Genomic DNA, 14,210 nt, shown 5'->3' with positions numbered 1-14,210 from the left:
CAGTCATTTGACTAAGGGCAGTTATTGGAGAGATAAAGACACCGATCTGAATTCACCTTTTCAGTTAAAACCCTTTGCAGTTTTTTAAAAGGCACTTTTCAGCTGACTACTCATACCAGCCTTCCTTTCCAAGAGCTCCGTCATCAGTCTCATTCCCTTTCACTGCAGAGCCTCATCTTTTGTCTCCCTGGTGGTCCCTCTTCCATCTAATCCACCCCACTGCTGCTGCCAGAGAAGTTTTGCGTGATAGAGCTCCCAGATCCGTGAGGCCTTGATGGTTTCTACAACCCCCTGCACTGAAATGACATTTGCCTTTCTTGCTTATCTTCAATCTTTATTCGGCCTTATTTTCACCTATGCCCCAACCTGCACACCCTGGTTGGTCTGTTCAAACCATGTCCATGTCCACTGTTTCTTTGTTCATGATGTTTGTTCCTCCCATGCCTGGAAAGTTCTCTTTTTAGCTACTTAACCCAACTCAAATCTCACCTCCTCTGTGACACTCTCTTGTTTATTCTAATATACACTAACATTTCCCTTTTCAAATTATGCCATTTAGAGTTGGAAAAGACAGTTTGGTGTTTATTTTCATTTCTCATCTGATCTGCCAGTTGACTTACTGGTGTTCTGTGGTGTTTTGTTTGTTTAATGTAGGAGTTGCCGATGTTGATAGGAATACTTTCAGTAACAACTTAAAGACCTTGCACAGTAACTCACTGCATTCAGATTTTTGCCTCAGCCTCAACCCGAAATCAAAAGTTGAGGACCTACTCTGTGCTTGGGGGTCCGGAAATACAGAAACGTAGAAAGTACAGTCCCTCATGTCAAGGCTCCCATAAACAGATTATAATAAGATCTGTGCAGTGAAAAATATACGTGTCACAAATGAACACACGAAGAGAGGGAACCTAATCCAATCGACGCCTGTGACAAATACCCTGAATGAACTTCCCCCCTCATTTTGACAAGTTTCTTGGTCTCCAGGACCACCGGGTTAATGCGGCACGTTCAGCGGAAGCCCATGGGCTGTCTCCAGTACTGTCAGGGCCAGAGAAATGACCCACGGGCCCAGAATAACGTAAAACGTCCCCACCTTCATTTATCTGCACAGTCCCTTTTCAGAGCCTAATGCACCACGTGCCTCAGCGTCCGTACCGGCGGCGGCAAAAACATGGAGCTGCAGCCCAGAGATCTGCCTCAGCGATCTGCGGTGGCCCCGCCCGAGACGCCCCGCCCCTTCCGGCGCGCCCCCTCGCGCCCGCGCGCCCCGCCCACCCGTCGGCCCATCCCGGTGACGTCACCGCCCCCGCGCCGCCCCGCCCAGGTCTCAGGTCTCAGGTCTCAGGTCTCCTGTCCCGCTGCGCCGGTCCACCGATCCTCGCCCGCTGCCGCCGCTGCCAAAATGTGAGTGACACGGCGCGACGCGGAGCGGCCTCGGCCCCGGATGGCGGCGGCCCGCTGCTGGGACCCCCCTCCCGGCCCGGTTCCCGTCCGCCGCCTCTCGGACGCTGGCGCAGGCCGCGCGGGCCTTCGCGGGGGGCTCCCGAGGCCTGGGGGCGGGTGGAGGCCCCGGGGGTGCGGACTGCAGACGGGCCAGATCGGTCCCGCGGCGCCGCCGGCCGCGCCGCAGGGCTCCGCGGCCGGCGGGCGGACGCGGAAGGGGTGAGGGCGGGGCGGCCGGGGTTTTCCGGAGGTAGGGAGAGCCGCCCCCGCCCCTCCGCTTCCCCTTTTCCCCTCCTCCCCCCCCCCACCAAGTTCCCTAAGGGGAGCTGTGACCACTGCCCTCGTCCTGCAGAGCCTGCTCGCTGCCTGGTGCCTGGGCTGGGCTCCGGAAGTTGCAAGGGAAAAGACCTGGGTCCTGTGTGAAGGCACCTGCGGTCAGACTGGAGTCTGGCGCAGAGCTGTGCGCCTCCGCTCTCTTTTTAAGCAGAAGCATTCTTGTACTTGAAAACGTGGAGTTTCCCGTGGTAACATTCCCCGAACGCTAAGTGTCAAGATTCACCAGGACCCTGTGTCCCCTCTCCAACCTGCTCATTCCTCACCTACAGAGGAGGAAGGAATGGGTGCTTTCGCAGAGTTCCTTCCAGGAACTAGGGCCACCCCTCTGGAGTGTTCCTGCTTGAGGCTGCTGTTCCAGTAGATCGCGGTGGTTAAAACTGAGATCCGTAGAATTATACAGAACCTGGTCTAAACACAGGCTCCACTGCAGCCAGCGGTGTGGACTTTCTAAACCTTACTTTACTCATCTTTGAAATGAGGTTAATAGTAGTGTCCCCCTCAAAGAGTTTTGAGGATTAAATGAGAAAATGCTTAGAGAAAATGCACCAGTACATGGCCCTTCGCTATTATCGATCAGACAATAAACTCTCTGAGGGCAGGGGTGGGATCTGCTGCTTCCCTGGTCTTTGACGCGTGGTAGGTATAAAATAACTGTCGGTTGAATCAGTGAATCAGTGGCCGTTGTATGCAAGACACGGGGAAGAGACCTCTAAGACACAGGAGTCTGTGATCTATTAGAGAAGGCAAGGCTATATATTTCTATATCTGAAAAACCAAAGCATTGCCAAGTCATGGACGCAATTAGGACTTCAAAGCCAGAGTGGTCAAAAAAGATCTGTCCGGGGGAAAAATAAAGAATTCGATGAGGATTTTAAAAGAAGTACCTCTTAAGAGAGGGAGCATTGCTTCATCTTACCTTTCCCACTGACGCCCCCTCAACCTCACATCCTGGTGTTTCTGACTCTGTTTCTCTAACTGAATCTACTTCTCCATACTGGAAAAAGGGCATTCTATAATTGTTCATAACTATGAAGACCATTCTTGCCACAGTGAAAAGCTCAGAAGAGTACTGAGTGCCTTTAAGTAGGTGTAGGTCTTAAAACAAGTAATAAAAAATGGGAAAGCAGAGTTTACCTATCTTAGGATCAGGTCCTTCAGTGATACAAAGGAGATCCTGTTAAACCTTCACTTCAGACCTTGGTCCCTTTGAACACGTGGGTGAATCTTTAAAGTTATAGAGGAATTAGAAGAGGTGTCATTTGGACCTCTGTTCGTTGATGCAGGAAGGATTTTCTTTTTCTGCTTTAGTTCTGAAATTCCTAACACTGAGGCTTCTCCAGTACATCTTCATACTTACAGAAGTGTGTTCGGAATCCTAATTTACTCATGCTTGTGTCTTTACATGTTTCAGGACTACAAGCGCACCTGCAGGGTCAAGCGCTGCCTCTGGCGGTAGTAGAAGACTTCAGCAGACACAAAATCAAGTGGATGAGGTATTGCCCAGAAGTGCTGTAAACATGAATCATAAGCCAACATGGGAACACTCTGGGAATAGCTCTGTTTAGAAAAAGGATCGTAAAAGTGTGAATGTAAAGTAAATTTTGACTGTCATAAACGTAAAAAAATTTTGTCCCCTACTGTTTTGCAAGCCCTTACCTAAGCTTCTGAGAAGTCATGTCCTACTGGTTTCAAGCTTGTTTTCCTGTGACCGAATCACATACCTAAAGTACAGGCTCTCCTCTCTGAGAACATTCCTTCAAGAATCGCTTTGTAATGTATATTTTGCCACAATAAATAAAAAATTAGAGAAGAAAAAAGAACCACTTTATAAAATAATAGAATTTTAAGGATTAGGCCTATAGATTGCGCAAGCCAGGACCAATCCTTCTGACCAGATTTTTCATCAAAATTCTTTCTCCAGTAGTGTGACGTACTAGTCACCCAGCCCAGCAAGTCTCTGTAGATTGTTGCCTATCGACATGCAGAAGGCAGGTGCTGGGAAACTTCTCTAGCCCAACAGATCTGTATCTGTGGAATTCTTGAGTTAGAAGACCCTCAGAGCATCTTTTGTTCTGCCCTATATATGCAGACCTACAATGGAAAATTGTTTGAGAAATTCAAGCTAGTATTAATATCTCCACAGTCCTAAAAGCCATCACTGCTGAACAAGGATATCTTGGTCTTTCTGCATTTAGCTGCCTTAAAAAGCAGAGTTAAACTAATATTAGATTCTGTTGTTAAATCATATGGTAATATTTTGGTCTGAAGGTTTTGTTTATGAGCTTAATTGTGAAATTTTTACATTTTCATGCTGAGAAACCCATTCTAATTCCATCCTACATGAAACTTCTGTTAACTTATGAAATCAAATTGGGTCCTTTTTCTTTACTAAAGAGAGTTGTTTTGTTTTGTTTTAGATTGAGGTAAAATTTACATAACATACAATTAACCATTTTAAAGAGTACAATTCGGGCTATTTGGTATATTCACAGTGTTATACAACCACTCCCTCTGTCTAGTTTCAGTTTTTTCCTCTATCCCTGAAGAACACCCTGTATGCATTTAGTAATCACTCCCCATTCCCCCTTGCTCCCGAATGGTAGCCTCTAATTGGCTTTCTGTTGCTCTGGTTGTGCCTGTTCTGGATATATCATATAAAAGGGATACAATACGTGGCCTTTTGTGTCTGGCTTCTTTCACTTAGCATCACATGTTCTACAAAGTTGTAGCGTTTATCAGTACATCATTTTTGTGGCTGAGTAGTATTCCACTGCACATGGATACCTCAATTTGTTTATCCATTCATCTGTTGGTGGATTTTTGAGTTTCCACCTTTTGGCTGTTATGAACAGTGTTGCTATAAACGTTTGCATATAAGTTTATATGTGTACACCTGTTTTCATTTCTCGGTTATGGGTCTAGGAGTAGAATTGCTGGATCGTATAGTAATACTATGTTTAACTTTTTTTTTTTTTTTTTTTTGCGGTACGCGGGCCTCTCACTGCTGTGGCCCCTCCCGTTGCGGAGCACAGGCTCCGGACGCGCAGGCCTAACGGCCATGGCTCACAGGCCCAGCCGCTTCGCGGCATGTGGGATATTCCTAGACCGGGGCACGAACCTGTGTCCCCTGCATCGGCAGGCGGACTCTCAACCACGGCGCCACCAGGGAAGCCCTAGTGTGTTTAACTCTTTGAGGAACTGCCAGACTCTTCCACAGTGATGTACTATTTTACACTCCCACTAGCCATGTCCGAGAGTTCCTGTTCTTCCACATCATCACCAACACTTGTTAATTTCCATTTTTTTGGTTATAGCCATCCTGATGAGTATGAGTTAGTAACTCATCGTGGTTTTGGTTTGCATTTCCTAATGACCAATGATGTTGAATATATTTTCATGTGCTTGTTGGCCGTTTGTATATATTCTTTGTAGAAATGTCTGTTCAAGTCCATTGCCAATTCTTTAATTGGGTGGTCTGTTTCTGGTGTTGGTTGATAAGAATTCTTTATATATTCTGGATATTAAATCTTTGTCAGATACATGATTTGCAAATATTTTCTTACATCTTGTGGATTGTCTTTTCACAGCCATGACAACAATGTCTTTTGATGCACAAAAGGTTTTAATTTTTATGAAGTCCAATTTACCTATTTTTTCTCTTGTTGCTCTTGCTTTTGGTGTCAAATCCATGGCCAAATTCAAAGTTGTAAGGATTTACTCTTACGTTTTCTTCTAAGAGGTTTATAGTTTTAGCTGTATACTCAGATCATTGATCCATTTTGAGTTAATTTTTGCATTTGGGGTAAGGTAAGGGTCCAGCTTCATGAAGTGACTGTCCAGTTGTCCCAGCACCAAGTTTTGAAATTGGAAAGTGTGACTCCTCCAATTTTGTTTTTCTTTTTCAATACTGTTTTGGGTATTCAGGGCCCCTTGGAATTCCATATGAATTTGAGGATTGGTTTTTCCCTTTCTGCAAAAAAAAAACCAAGCCATTGGAATTTTGATAGAGATTGTGTTGAATCTATACATATGTACATCACTTGGGGGAGTACTGCCCTCTTAAAAATATTAAGTCTTTCAATCTATGAACATGGGATGTTTTCCCATTTCATTAGGTCTAATTCCTTTCAGCAGTGTTTCACAGTTTTCAGTGTGCAAGCCTTTGGCCTCCTTGGTTTAACTTATCGCTAGGTATTTTATTCTTTTGGGTGTTATCGTATGGAATTGTTTTCTTAATCTCCCTTTCATTGTTAGTGTGTGGAAGCACACTCATTTATGGCTATTAAGCTTGTACCCTAAAACTTTACTGTTTGTTTACTAACTTTAGTAGGGTTTTTTGGTAGATACTTTGGTATTTTCTGTACATGGAAACATCTGCAAATAGAGATCACTTTACTTCTTTTCTAATTTGGATGCCTTTTATTTCTTTTTCTTACCTAATTTCTCTGGCCAGAACTTCCAGTACAATGTTGAACAACAGTGGTGAAGGTGGGCCTCCTTGTCTTTCACCATTGAGCATGGATGTTAGTTGTGGGTTTTTCCATAGATGCCCTTTACTATGTTAAGGAAGTTCCCTTCTATTCCTAGTTTGCTGCATGTTTTTAACTTGAAAGGGTGAGCCCTTTTTTCTTTTTTTTGAATGGAAGTTTGGCTCAAAGTAGTAAAGTGCTGACCTGAAAAAAAAAATGCCGGTAAATTTCACTGAGGAGTTTTGTTCTTCACTCCTTTACGTGTAACTGAGCGTGATCATATTCGTCAGGTGGTGGACATCATGAGGGTCAACGTGGATAAGGTGTTGGAAAGAGATCAGAAGCTCTCTGAGTTGGATGACCGTGCAGACGCACTGCAGGCAGGAGCCTCCCAATTTGAAACGAGTGCTGCCAAGCTGAAGAGAAAATACTGGTGGAAGAATTGCAAGGTAGTTCGCTTTTAACTGGTCTTTACATTAAGTCACCCTCTGTAGTCTCGGGGTAGACAGAGGCTACACATATTGAACTTTCATGAATCTTGAGTTTGCCTTCCCTCGCGTGGAAGCGTGGATTGACTCTGAATCTAAAATACTGACTGCATCTCCTCTTCCTGTCCCCACAACTGGGAATTCTCCATGTTCTGGGGCCGACCTTCAGAAGCATGTAGAACAGGAGCATCCCAAATCAATCGTAGACCTAAGCCCCTTCCAGCCCTCCACCCCAGCAGAGCCCTGCACACAGGTTGACAGGAGAGGGCTGGACAGGTGGTCAGTTTCCACGTGGCTGTGAATGGCTCCAGTGTCAAAGGGAAGAGCCACTCGAAAGCCGCAGTGTGCTCCACAGAAGAGCAGGAAGCAGCTGCGCAAGGAGCATGGCCCAAAGCAGAGGTTACACAGCTGCGAAAGAAATGTGCTGCGATCAGATCCCTTCCTGGGTTGGAAGTGACACTTTCTGACGTATGGGACAGGCTTAGTAGCCCTTCTTTAGGTGGAAGACAGGTATACACAAAGGCCTATGTAGGGACCACAGATCATTTGAACATGTTATAAAAAGCAGATAAGTAACTTCCAGGCCCTAATTGAGAACATTAAGTTTAGGCTTTAAAAATTATGAATATTTCAGATGGTGGTGCACCTTTATTTCTCCTTCTGTGACTAGAACGATATATGATACTCTTCAGTAAGCACGTTAATCTCTAGTTTTGAATATGAAATGGACGTATGTGTCGTTACAGATGTGGGCAATAGGGATCAGTGTTGTCGTCATCATCATTGTCATCATCATTGGTGAGTTCCCTGCTCCAGACTCCTTGCAGAAGCCTCCTCTGCTCACAATTGACTGCATATACAGGAACTCCAAATAAAAGTTCCCTCGGAGATGTTAGTTTATCCCAAAGGTTTTTGTTTTCATTATTAAGTGTTTTAAGTACTTGGGTGCTGAGTCTGAGATTTTCCGATATAAACAGTAATCCTTTGACGTTAGAGAAAATTTACTCATTTCCACTGAATGAGTGGAAGTAAGTTTTCTCTCTGAATATATTTTCATCAGAGGTTTCCTTTTATGAGAAATAGTGTAGTCTAGTGATTAAAAGCATGGACTACCTGTGATCCACCCTAGCTCCACCATCCAGTTGTGTGGCCTTGGGCAAGTAATTTAATATCTCTGAACCTCAGTTTCCTCATTTATAAAACGGGGATAATAATAGTACCTACCTCACATGTTTGTTATGAGGACAAAGCTGTTAATATATAAAAGGTGCTTAGGATGGTGCCTGGCATATAATAATAATAGTTATATAAAGAAATATGTATACACACAACTATCATTATTATTATTATGATCATTACTACTGCTACTGTGTACAATATTGGAACAGCCCATTGCCATTCACAGCCCAGTACGTGAGAACTATTTAAAGAAATATATCTTGGATCCTTTTTTAGACAGCCTCCTCTAGCCTTCCAAAAAATGTAGAAAAGCCACTAATAGGAAATTGGACAGAAATTGAATTTCTGTTCACACTTAGACTGCAGTGTTTGATGTTTATTCTGTATTTGCACTGAACGACTAAACTGTTGTTTTTCCACTTTTTGCATCTCCCCTGCTTATTAGTGTGGAGTGTTTCTTCCTGAAGAACCAGTGAAACTCCAGCCTGCTGTTCAAGAAACCTCTTCAAGAGTTTTGATTTAGAACCTGCTATATTATCAAGCTTACCTACTGTTATATCTAAAACGATTATTTTCTGTTAGTGACTGTAAAGTTTGTTTTCTAGGAAATGTGCCTTTGTTTTGTAATATGCACTCCAAACTAGAGGTGTGGTCAGCCCAGCCCCCATTTTGCACAGTGCCTTTTCAAATTTACATATGGGCTGATGAAGAAGACTTCTTAAGTTGCAGAGTGTAATAACCTAGCAGTAATGTTGTCTGATTAACTGCCAGTGATTCCAGTTAAGGAAATCTGTTCCAAGTTAGCTGTCCTAGTCATATGACATTACCCTCATTTTAAACCTTTGGGTAGTCAGATTCCAATTTGTGCCTTCCAGAAAGAACACTACTGCCTAACACAAATACAGACTGTGCCTTATTTTGCTATTTTTCTGATTCCCTTTAAGAGAACTCTCTACTGTTTATAAACACTGCTGACTCTTTGGCTGTATTTAAAACAAGATGCTGGTAAAGAGTTTTTGCTCCTGCGTTAGATATGAAGATGTTTACTTTCTTGTTACTGTTACGTATCACTTGCTAAAAATATTGTTTTAATCAGAAATAATAACCTCGTTAAAACATTTTTATAGAACTGTGGCTGTGACCAAAGTTTCTGTTTTGCCAAAAAGTTAAATCCCAGTCAGATGTCAAGTCTGTTCCTGGTAGATAAGTTCAGAAAAGTGACCAGTGGGACTCAAGGTGCCCTTCAGAATTAAAATTGTAATATTGTGTGTGAACCTCTGACATCCTGGCAGGCCTTTCTTGCCCTTGAAAGGCTGTAGGTCTTGCGACTCTCCTTCCGACCCAGCATTTTTCCTGGGGGTTAGAGAAGGTTTGAGCTCGACTGACCATCTCATTCCTGTAGACACAGTTTTACCCAGCCATTTGCAGATTATCAGCTGTAGACTCCAATATGTTTCTAATAATTATGTGACCAACAGTTCTGTAGTCTTCAAGTGAGACCATCTGTGAACTGGTCATTTTCTGGCCCAGTTCCCACGGACGATAGCTTTTTGGGGTTTGTTTCCTATTTTGATCCATAGTCCACTTCCTAAATCTGCCTTCTAAATTATGCTCTCGATTAGGCATTGGTCAGGGGGAACGAGTTTTTACAGAGGATAGCTAACCAGAGACACTTTCTTTCTTTGATGTCACAGACTGTCTGCATAAGATGCTGCTTTGGGAATAGCTGTTGTCATCTGAGAGGCTTTTGTTGTGTACGTGAGACTTTGGACATCAGGGTGTGTGGCTTAAGGACAGGAATTCAGGTAGGAATGAAAACAGACGAGGCAGTGAGGGGGAAAGGAGTCTTACCGCCCTGTGGCTCACCGTTAGCGGAATATTCTAAAATTCTTGTTCACACACTAGTTTGTGACTTACAAAGCAACAGTTAAGGTGCACCAGGACCCAGGTTCCATTTCTGTAATATCTGTTCCCCTGATATCCGTGAAATGGTGTGAAGTTGAAAATATGCCTTGCAGTGTGCCCACCTGGGAAGAAGGGAGCAGCTGTCAGTGTTGGGACGTTGGCCCACCCTCGGCTCAGGTCTCCGGCCGGGTCGACTCTGAATCCTCGGTGCTCTCCCCTTGGCCTCGATGCTCAGTCCCACGTAACCCACTGGCTGCTGCGTTATCCCAGGAATACTTCGCCTATATCTGTGCATTTAGCTGGGAAGTCGCCCACTATAACAAACTGAATAAAGTGTTTATAAACATAACTCAGTGCTTGTGTTGCTTGTAGGGTTGCTGCTCAACCCGCGTCGCCCTTACAGACCCCAAGTCCCCTTCCTCTCTTGCTCTCTCACCAGTCCCCTCCCTGAGGACTCTGAGTTCCTTGCATACCACTCCCCATGTGAAAAGTGCTTTTCAGTAGAGGAGATGAGTGGGAAACTGGCTTTCTTATGATTCCTAAAACGTTCAGAATTTGGCTTTTGAGTTTCTTAAATATATGGTCTTTCAGAAGTGACTAGTATAGAGCCGGCCGGTATGTGCTGGACCAGGTCGCTGCCCACGTGGGGCGTGGGAAGATGACTTGGGTGGGAGAGGGACGCATCTTGTTTTCATTCTGCATATCTTTCCCCTTGAATGTACTTCCACTCTTACTCTGCGAGCCCTAGGGAACAATATACTATGGGTGGAAGGAGACTTGCATATGTTCACAATAAAATGCCAGTTTTCAGTAGACTCCTGCGATAAGCAGGTTGACGTTTTTCCATTGCCTCGGATAGACAGTCACTGCTTTTCTTGTCTGGCGTGCGATTGTGTCCCTGGGAAAGCAGTAAGTGTGGAATCGTGCCTTTTGTTCGGGAACATGATATAATGAAATGCGTGTGAACTTTTGGTGCCATTTTCAAAGGAGAATCTACCCTAAAGCGGTTCCTCTTTCTCTGCTTCTCCCTTAAATGTCAGGGTTCCTTGGGGGCTTCTGTTTCCATTCTACTTACCCTCCCCAGGCAATCTTATCTGTGTTCATGATCCCTCTATTCATTCATCTGCTGATGAGGCCTGGCCTATTGCACGTAAGCCTCTCAAACGCAGCGTTCACCAGAAGGAAACATCCCCTGCCCCGTGCCCCTCCTCCGATCATTCACAGTGTCTGCTCCAGAAATGGCACCATCACCGACCCAGTGACCACACTAGCCAAACCCACTGGACTTGCCGCTCTTTTTGGTCACCATCTACGTCACTCAGGATACGCTGGAGGGGTGCTATGTACCAGACACCTCCCAAATCGCCACGGCTCAAAGTTTTTTCCTTGCTCGTGCTCTGTGTCCCACGCCAGTCAGCAGGGAGGCTCTGTCGTCAGTCCCTGCGGGGTGGGGTGAGGGGACTTCCTGTAAACATTCGTTTCCGGTTATCACTGCGGAAGGAAAGGAAGGGACCGGCAGGAATTGTGCACTGGCTCTCAACGCCTGCGCCTGGAAGTGGAGCCGGCACGTTCTGCTCACGTCTGCTCACGTTTCATTGGCCAAAGCAGGTCAGGTGACCGTGGCTCACCTCAGAGGTGGGAGGGAGTCCTGTCTGTCACCCTGAGGAGAAATGGAATGTTTGTGAACATCTTCCTTTGTGTCAACAACTTCAGTCAAAGAATGGGGGCAAATTCCCCGTGTCTTGTATTTTCTAATGACTTGTGTCTCTTACACGATAATTCTAGATTTGCATCACCAATAAAATGTTTCTTAAAGTATGGCAACTTTTTTTATTGGCTCTGAATGATGATTCATTATTTGCTTTAAAATTGACCAGACTCGGGCTTCCCTGGTGGCGCAGTGGTTAAGAATCCGCCTGCCCGTGCAGGGGACACGGGTTCCAGCCCTGGTCCGGGAAGATCCCACATGCTGCGGAGCAACTAAGCCCGTGCGCCACAACTACTGAGCCTGTGCTCTAGAGCTCGTGAGCCACAACTGCTGAGCCCGCATGCCACAACTACTGAAGCCCGTGCGCCTAGAGCCCGTGCTCCGCAACAAGAGAAGCAATGAGAAGCCTGCACACCGCAACAAACAGTAGCCCCCGCTCGCCTCAACTAGAGAAAGCCGGCACACAGCAACAAAGACCCAATGCAGCCAAAAATAAATAAATTTAAAAAAATACCTTAAAAATAAGATAAAATAAAATTGACCAGACTGCTTAGTGCATTTAAAAATAAGCAAACTTATTTCCAACTGAGCTGCTTTTCATAGTAGCAGAAAATTCAATCTGTAAAAGTAGAATTTACTAAATAAACCAATTATGGCATAATTATTAGAAAATAATTCTTTTTTCTCATCCTTTAAATAGCAAGCTAAGTGCATTTAGAAATCTTCTACTTGGCTTTATACCGCCAAGACGGACAATCCCCTGTTGGGAGAAGTGCCTGCCTCTGGCCAAGGCTCTGGATCCCCAGCCTCACGAAGGACTTCTCTCTGGCAACTGCCTCTTGTCTGCAGCCCTTCCCTCCTGCGTCATTCACTTCTCCCTTCTTATTGGATCACCCCATCACTTAATAGTGATGCCCACATCCCTCCCTCCAGCCAACAAATACTTGTCTATAGCTCGTCACAGCAAAATTCCTCCCTATGTCTTCCTGTAGTCATTGCCTCACATCCTACTTTTCTTCAATCCACACCACTGAGACGTCTTTAACCAAGGTCACCATCTTGCTGAAGCCCAACAGGAAATTCTCAGCCTTTGTCTCACTCTGCTTATCACCAGCATTTGATAAAGTTGCCAGCTCTCTCCTTGAAATGCTTCGTTATCAAGCTTCCAGGATCCCACACTCCTCTGGTTTTCTTTCAGCCTCATCTATGGCTCCTTATTCTTTGCTTGGTTCTCTGCCTGACCTCTGAATCTCTGTGTGCCCCAAATCTTGGTCTTTGGCCCTTTTCTCTCTATCGGCACTCTCTCACTGACACCATTTCACCCATCACTGTGAACTCCCCAGAGACTGTGACGACTGCCAAATGTAAACTTGTATCTCCACCCCCGGCTTCTCCCCTAAGTTCCCAGCTGGGAGATCCAATTGCCTACCTGACCACTCACTCCACTTGGATGTTTAGTGCACATCTCAAACATGGCACGTGGAAAACAGTTCTCTGTTCTCCCTTCATCAAAACCTGCCATCCCCAGACCTGCACTCAGTAAATATTTGCTGAATGAATGCAGTTTAACAAAATAGAGATTCGGAAGAGAGTAAGCATCATTTGGAGAAATAAGGTGGTTTATCCAATACCTAATATGAACAGTTACCACACTTCACTTTCCCCTCCTCTTATTTACAATTCCTTTCATTCATCCAACCAATACTTAAGATTTCTGATGTACCAGGCACCGGAGAGGGGCGGAGTTCTACATGGCACCTTCCACTTCGGAGGAGTCGAGACACAAATAAAAAGAGTCTTCCGACGGTGTTTTTTAAAGGCCTTCTCTACACCTTCCTTTCCCAAAATAATGTCTTTTACAGGCACTTGTCTTCCTCCAGTTGCTAAGTGAATCTTTAACTTTAGGAAGACCAGGGAAAATGTTTTAAGTTTCGCTGTCAGAATTCCGCTTCTGAAAACCGGGTTTGATCTTTCCAGGGCTGCTACACTGCCGGGTCCTCACAGCCCCTCACTTAAGAGTCCGCAGGAGCGAGAGCAAGAAGGTCGTTAAGAAAAACGGAAACGACGGGAACCCCAGAAGACGCAGGGAAAGCACTGGGACGTCTGCCAAGCGTGGTCCCGATCCGCCCTCAGCGCTGCGCCGCTCTCCCCAACTCTGGAGCTGGGGCAGCCGCGGCCGCTCACGTGGAGGCCGCGCAGGCCCCGCCCACCCCGCCGCCCGGGCCCCGCCCCCTCATGACTGGCGGCTCCAGCGCCCTAATCACTGCCGCGCTCGCTCCAGCGGCCCCCGGGGCCCATCCCCCGGGGCCGGGAGCGGGGCGGGGACTGGAGCCTCCTCAGGGCCCCTCTGCCCCCTCCTTACGTGCCAGACGGCCGGGATTGGCCGAGCGCCGTCCTCCGGCCGACCCCCGGCGTTACGTAAAGAGCTCCGGGACCTTTGCCCCGCTCACACGCCTCCGCTTATGTAACCGGGGCGCCCCTGCGCGGGTCCCGCCCCCAGGCCAATGGGGTCCCGCAGAGCCGGCAGCGGCAGCCAATCGCGCGACCCGGGGGCGGGACCGCGTCACGTGGTGCGCGGGGGGTGCGGCGCCCGCGACCGCCCGGCACGCTGCTGGCCTCGAGACTGCGTGGGGCCGGGTCAGCTGGGCAAGCGGCGGCGCGCGGGTCCGCGGGAGGCGGCGG

At 46.3% G+C, this 14,210-nt stretch overlaps 1 protein-coding gene and 1 long non-coding RNA gene across 2 annotated transcripts; one reads left to right on the top strand and one right to left on the bottom strand.

Annotated features, from left to right (window-relative positions):
* The first annotated feature begins 1,295 nt into the window (after nt 1-1,295).
* Nucleotides 1,296-10,169, top strand: VAMP3 (vesicle associated membrane protein 3). The gene is made up of 5 exons (XM_073796680.1): nt 1,296-1,404; nt 3,191-3,272; nt 6,539-6,697; nt 7,483-7,534; nt 8,361-10,169. Coding segments are annotated over exons 1-5 (315 nt in total). The 5' UTR covers nt 1,296-1,402; the 3' UTR covers nt 8,381-10,169.
* On the bottom strand, nt 9,588-14,155 carry LOC117308879 (uncharacterized). The gene is made up of 2 exons (XR_004523135.2): nt 13,891-14,155; nt 9,588-11,480 (listed from the first exon to the last, which is right to left on the bottom strand). It is a non-coding gene; the product is annotated as an uncharacterized lncRNA (long non-coding RNA).
* Nucleotides 14,156-14,210: the final 55 nt, after the last annotated feature.

Source organism: Tursiops truncatus, chromosome 1, assembly GCF_011762595.2.
Source record: "Tursiops truncatus isolate mTurTru1 chromosome 1, mTurTru1.mat.Y, whole genome shotgun sequence".
Classification (NCBI taxonomy): Eukaryota; Metazoa; Chordata; class Mammalia; order Artiodactyla; family Delphinidae; genus Tursiops; species Tursiops truncatus.
The sequence above is the reverse complement of the archived record's forward strand: the minus strand, read 5'-3'. Positions and strand labels throughout refer to the sequence as shown.

Coding starts and splice junctions, on each gene's coding strand:
- VAMP3 (XM_073796680.1), top strand. Junction 3,273..6,538: donor CACAAAATCAAGTGGATGAG/GTATTGCCCAGA, acceptor CATATTCGTCAG/GTGGTGGACATCATGAGGGT. Junction 6,698..7,482: donor ACTGGTGGAAGAATTGCAAG/GTAGTTCGCTTT, acceptor GTGTCGTTACAG/ATGTGGGCAATAGGGATCAG.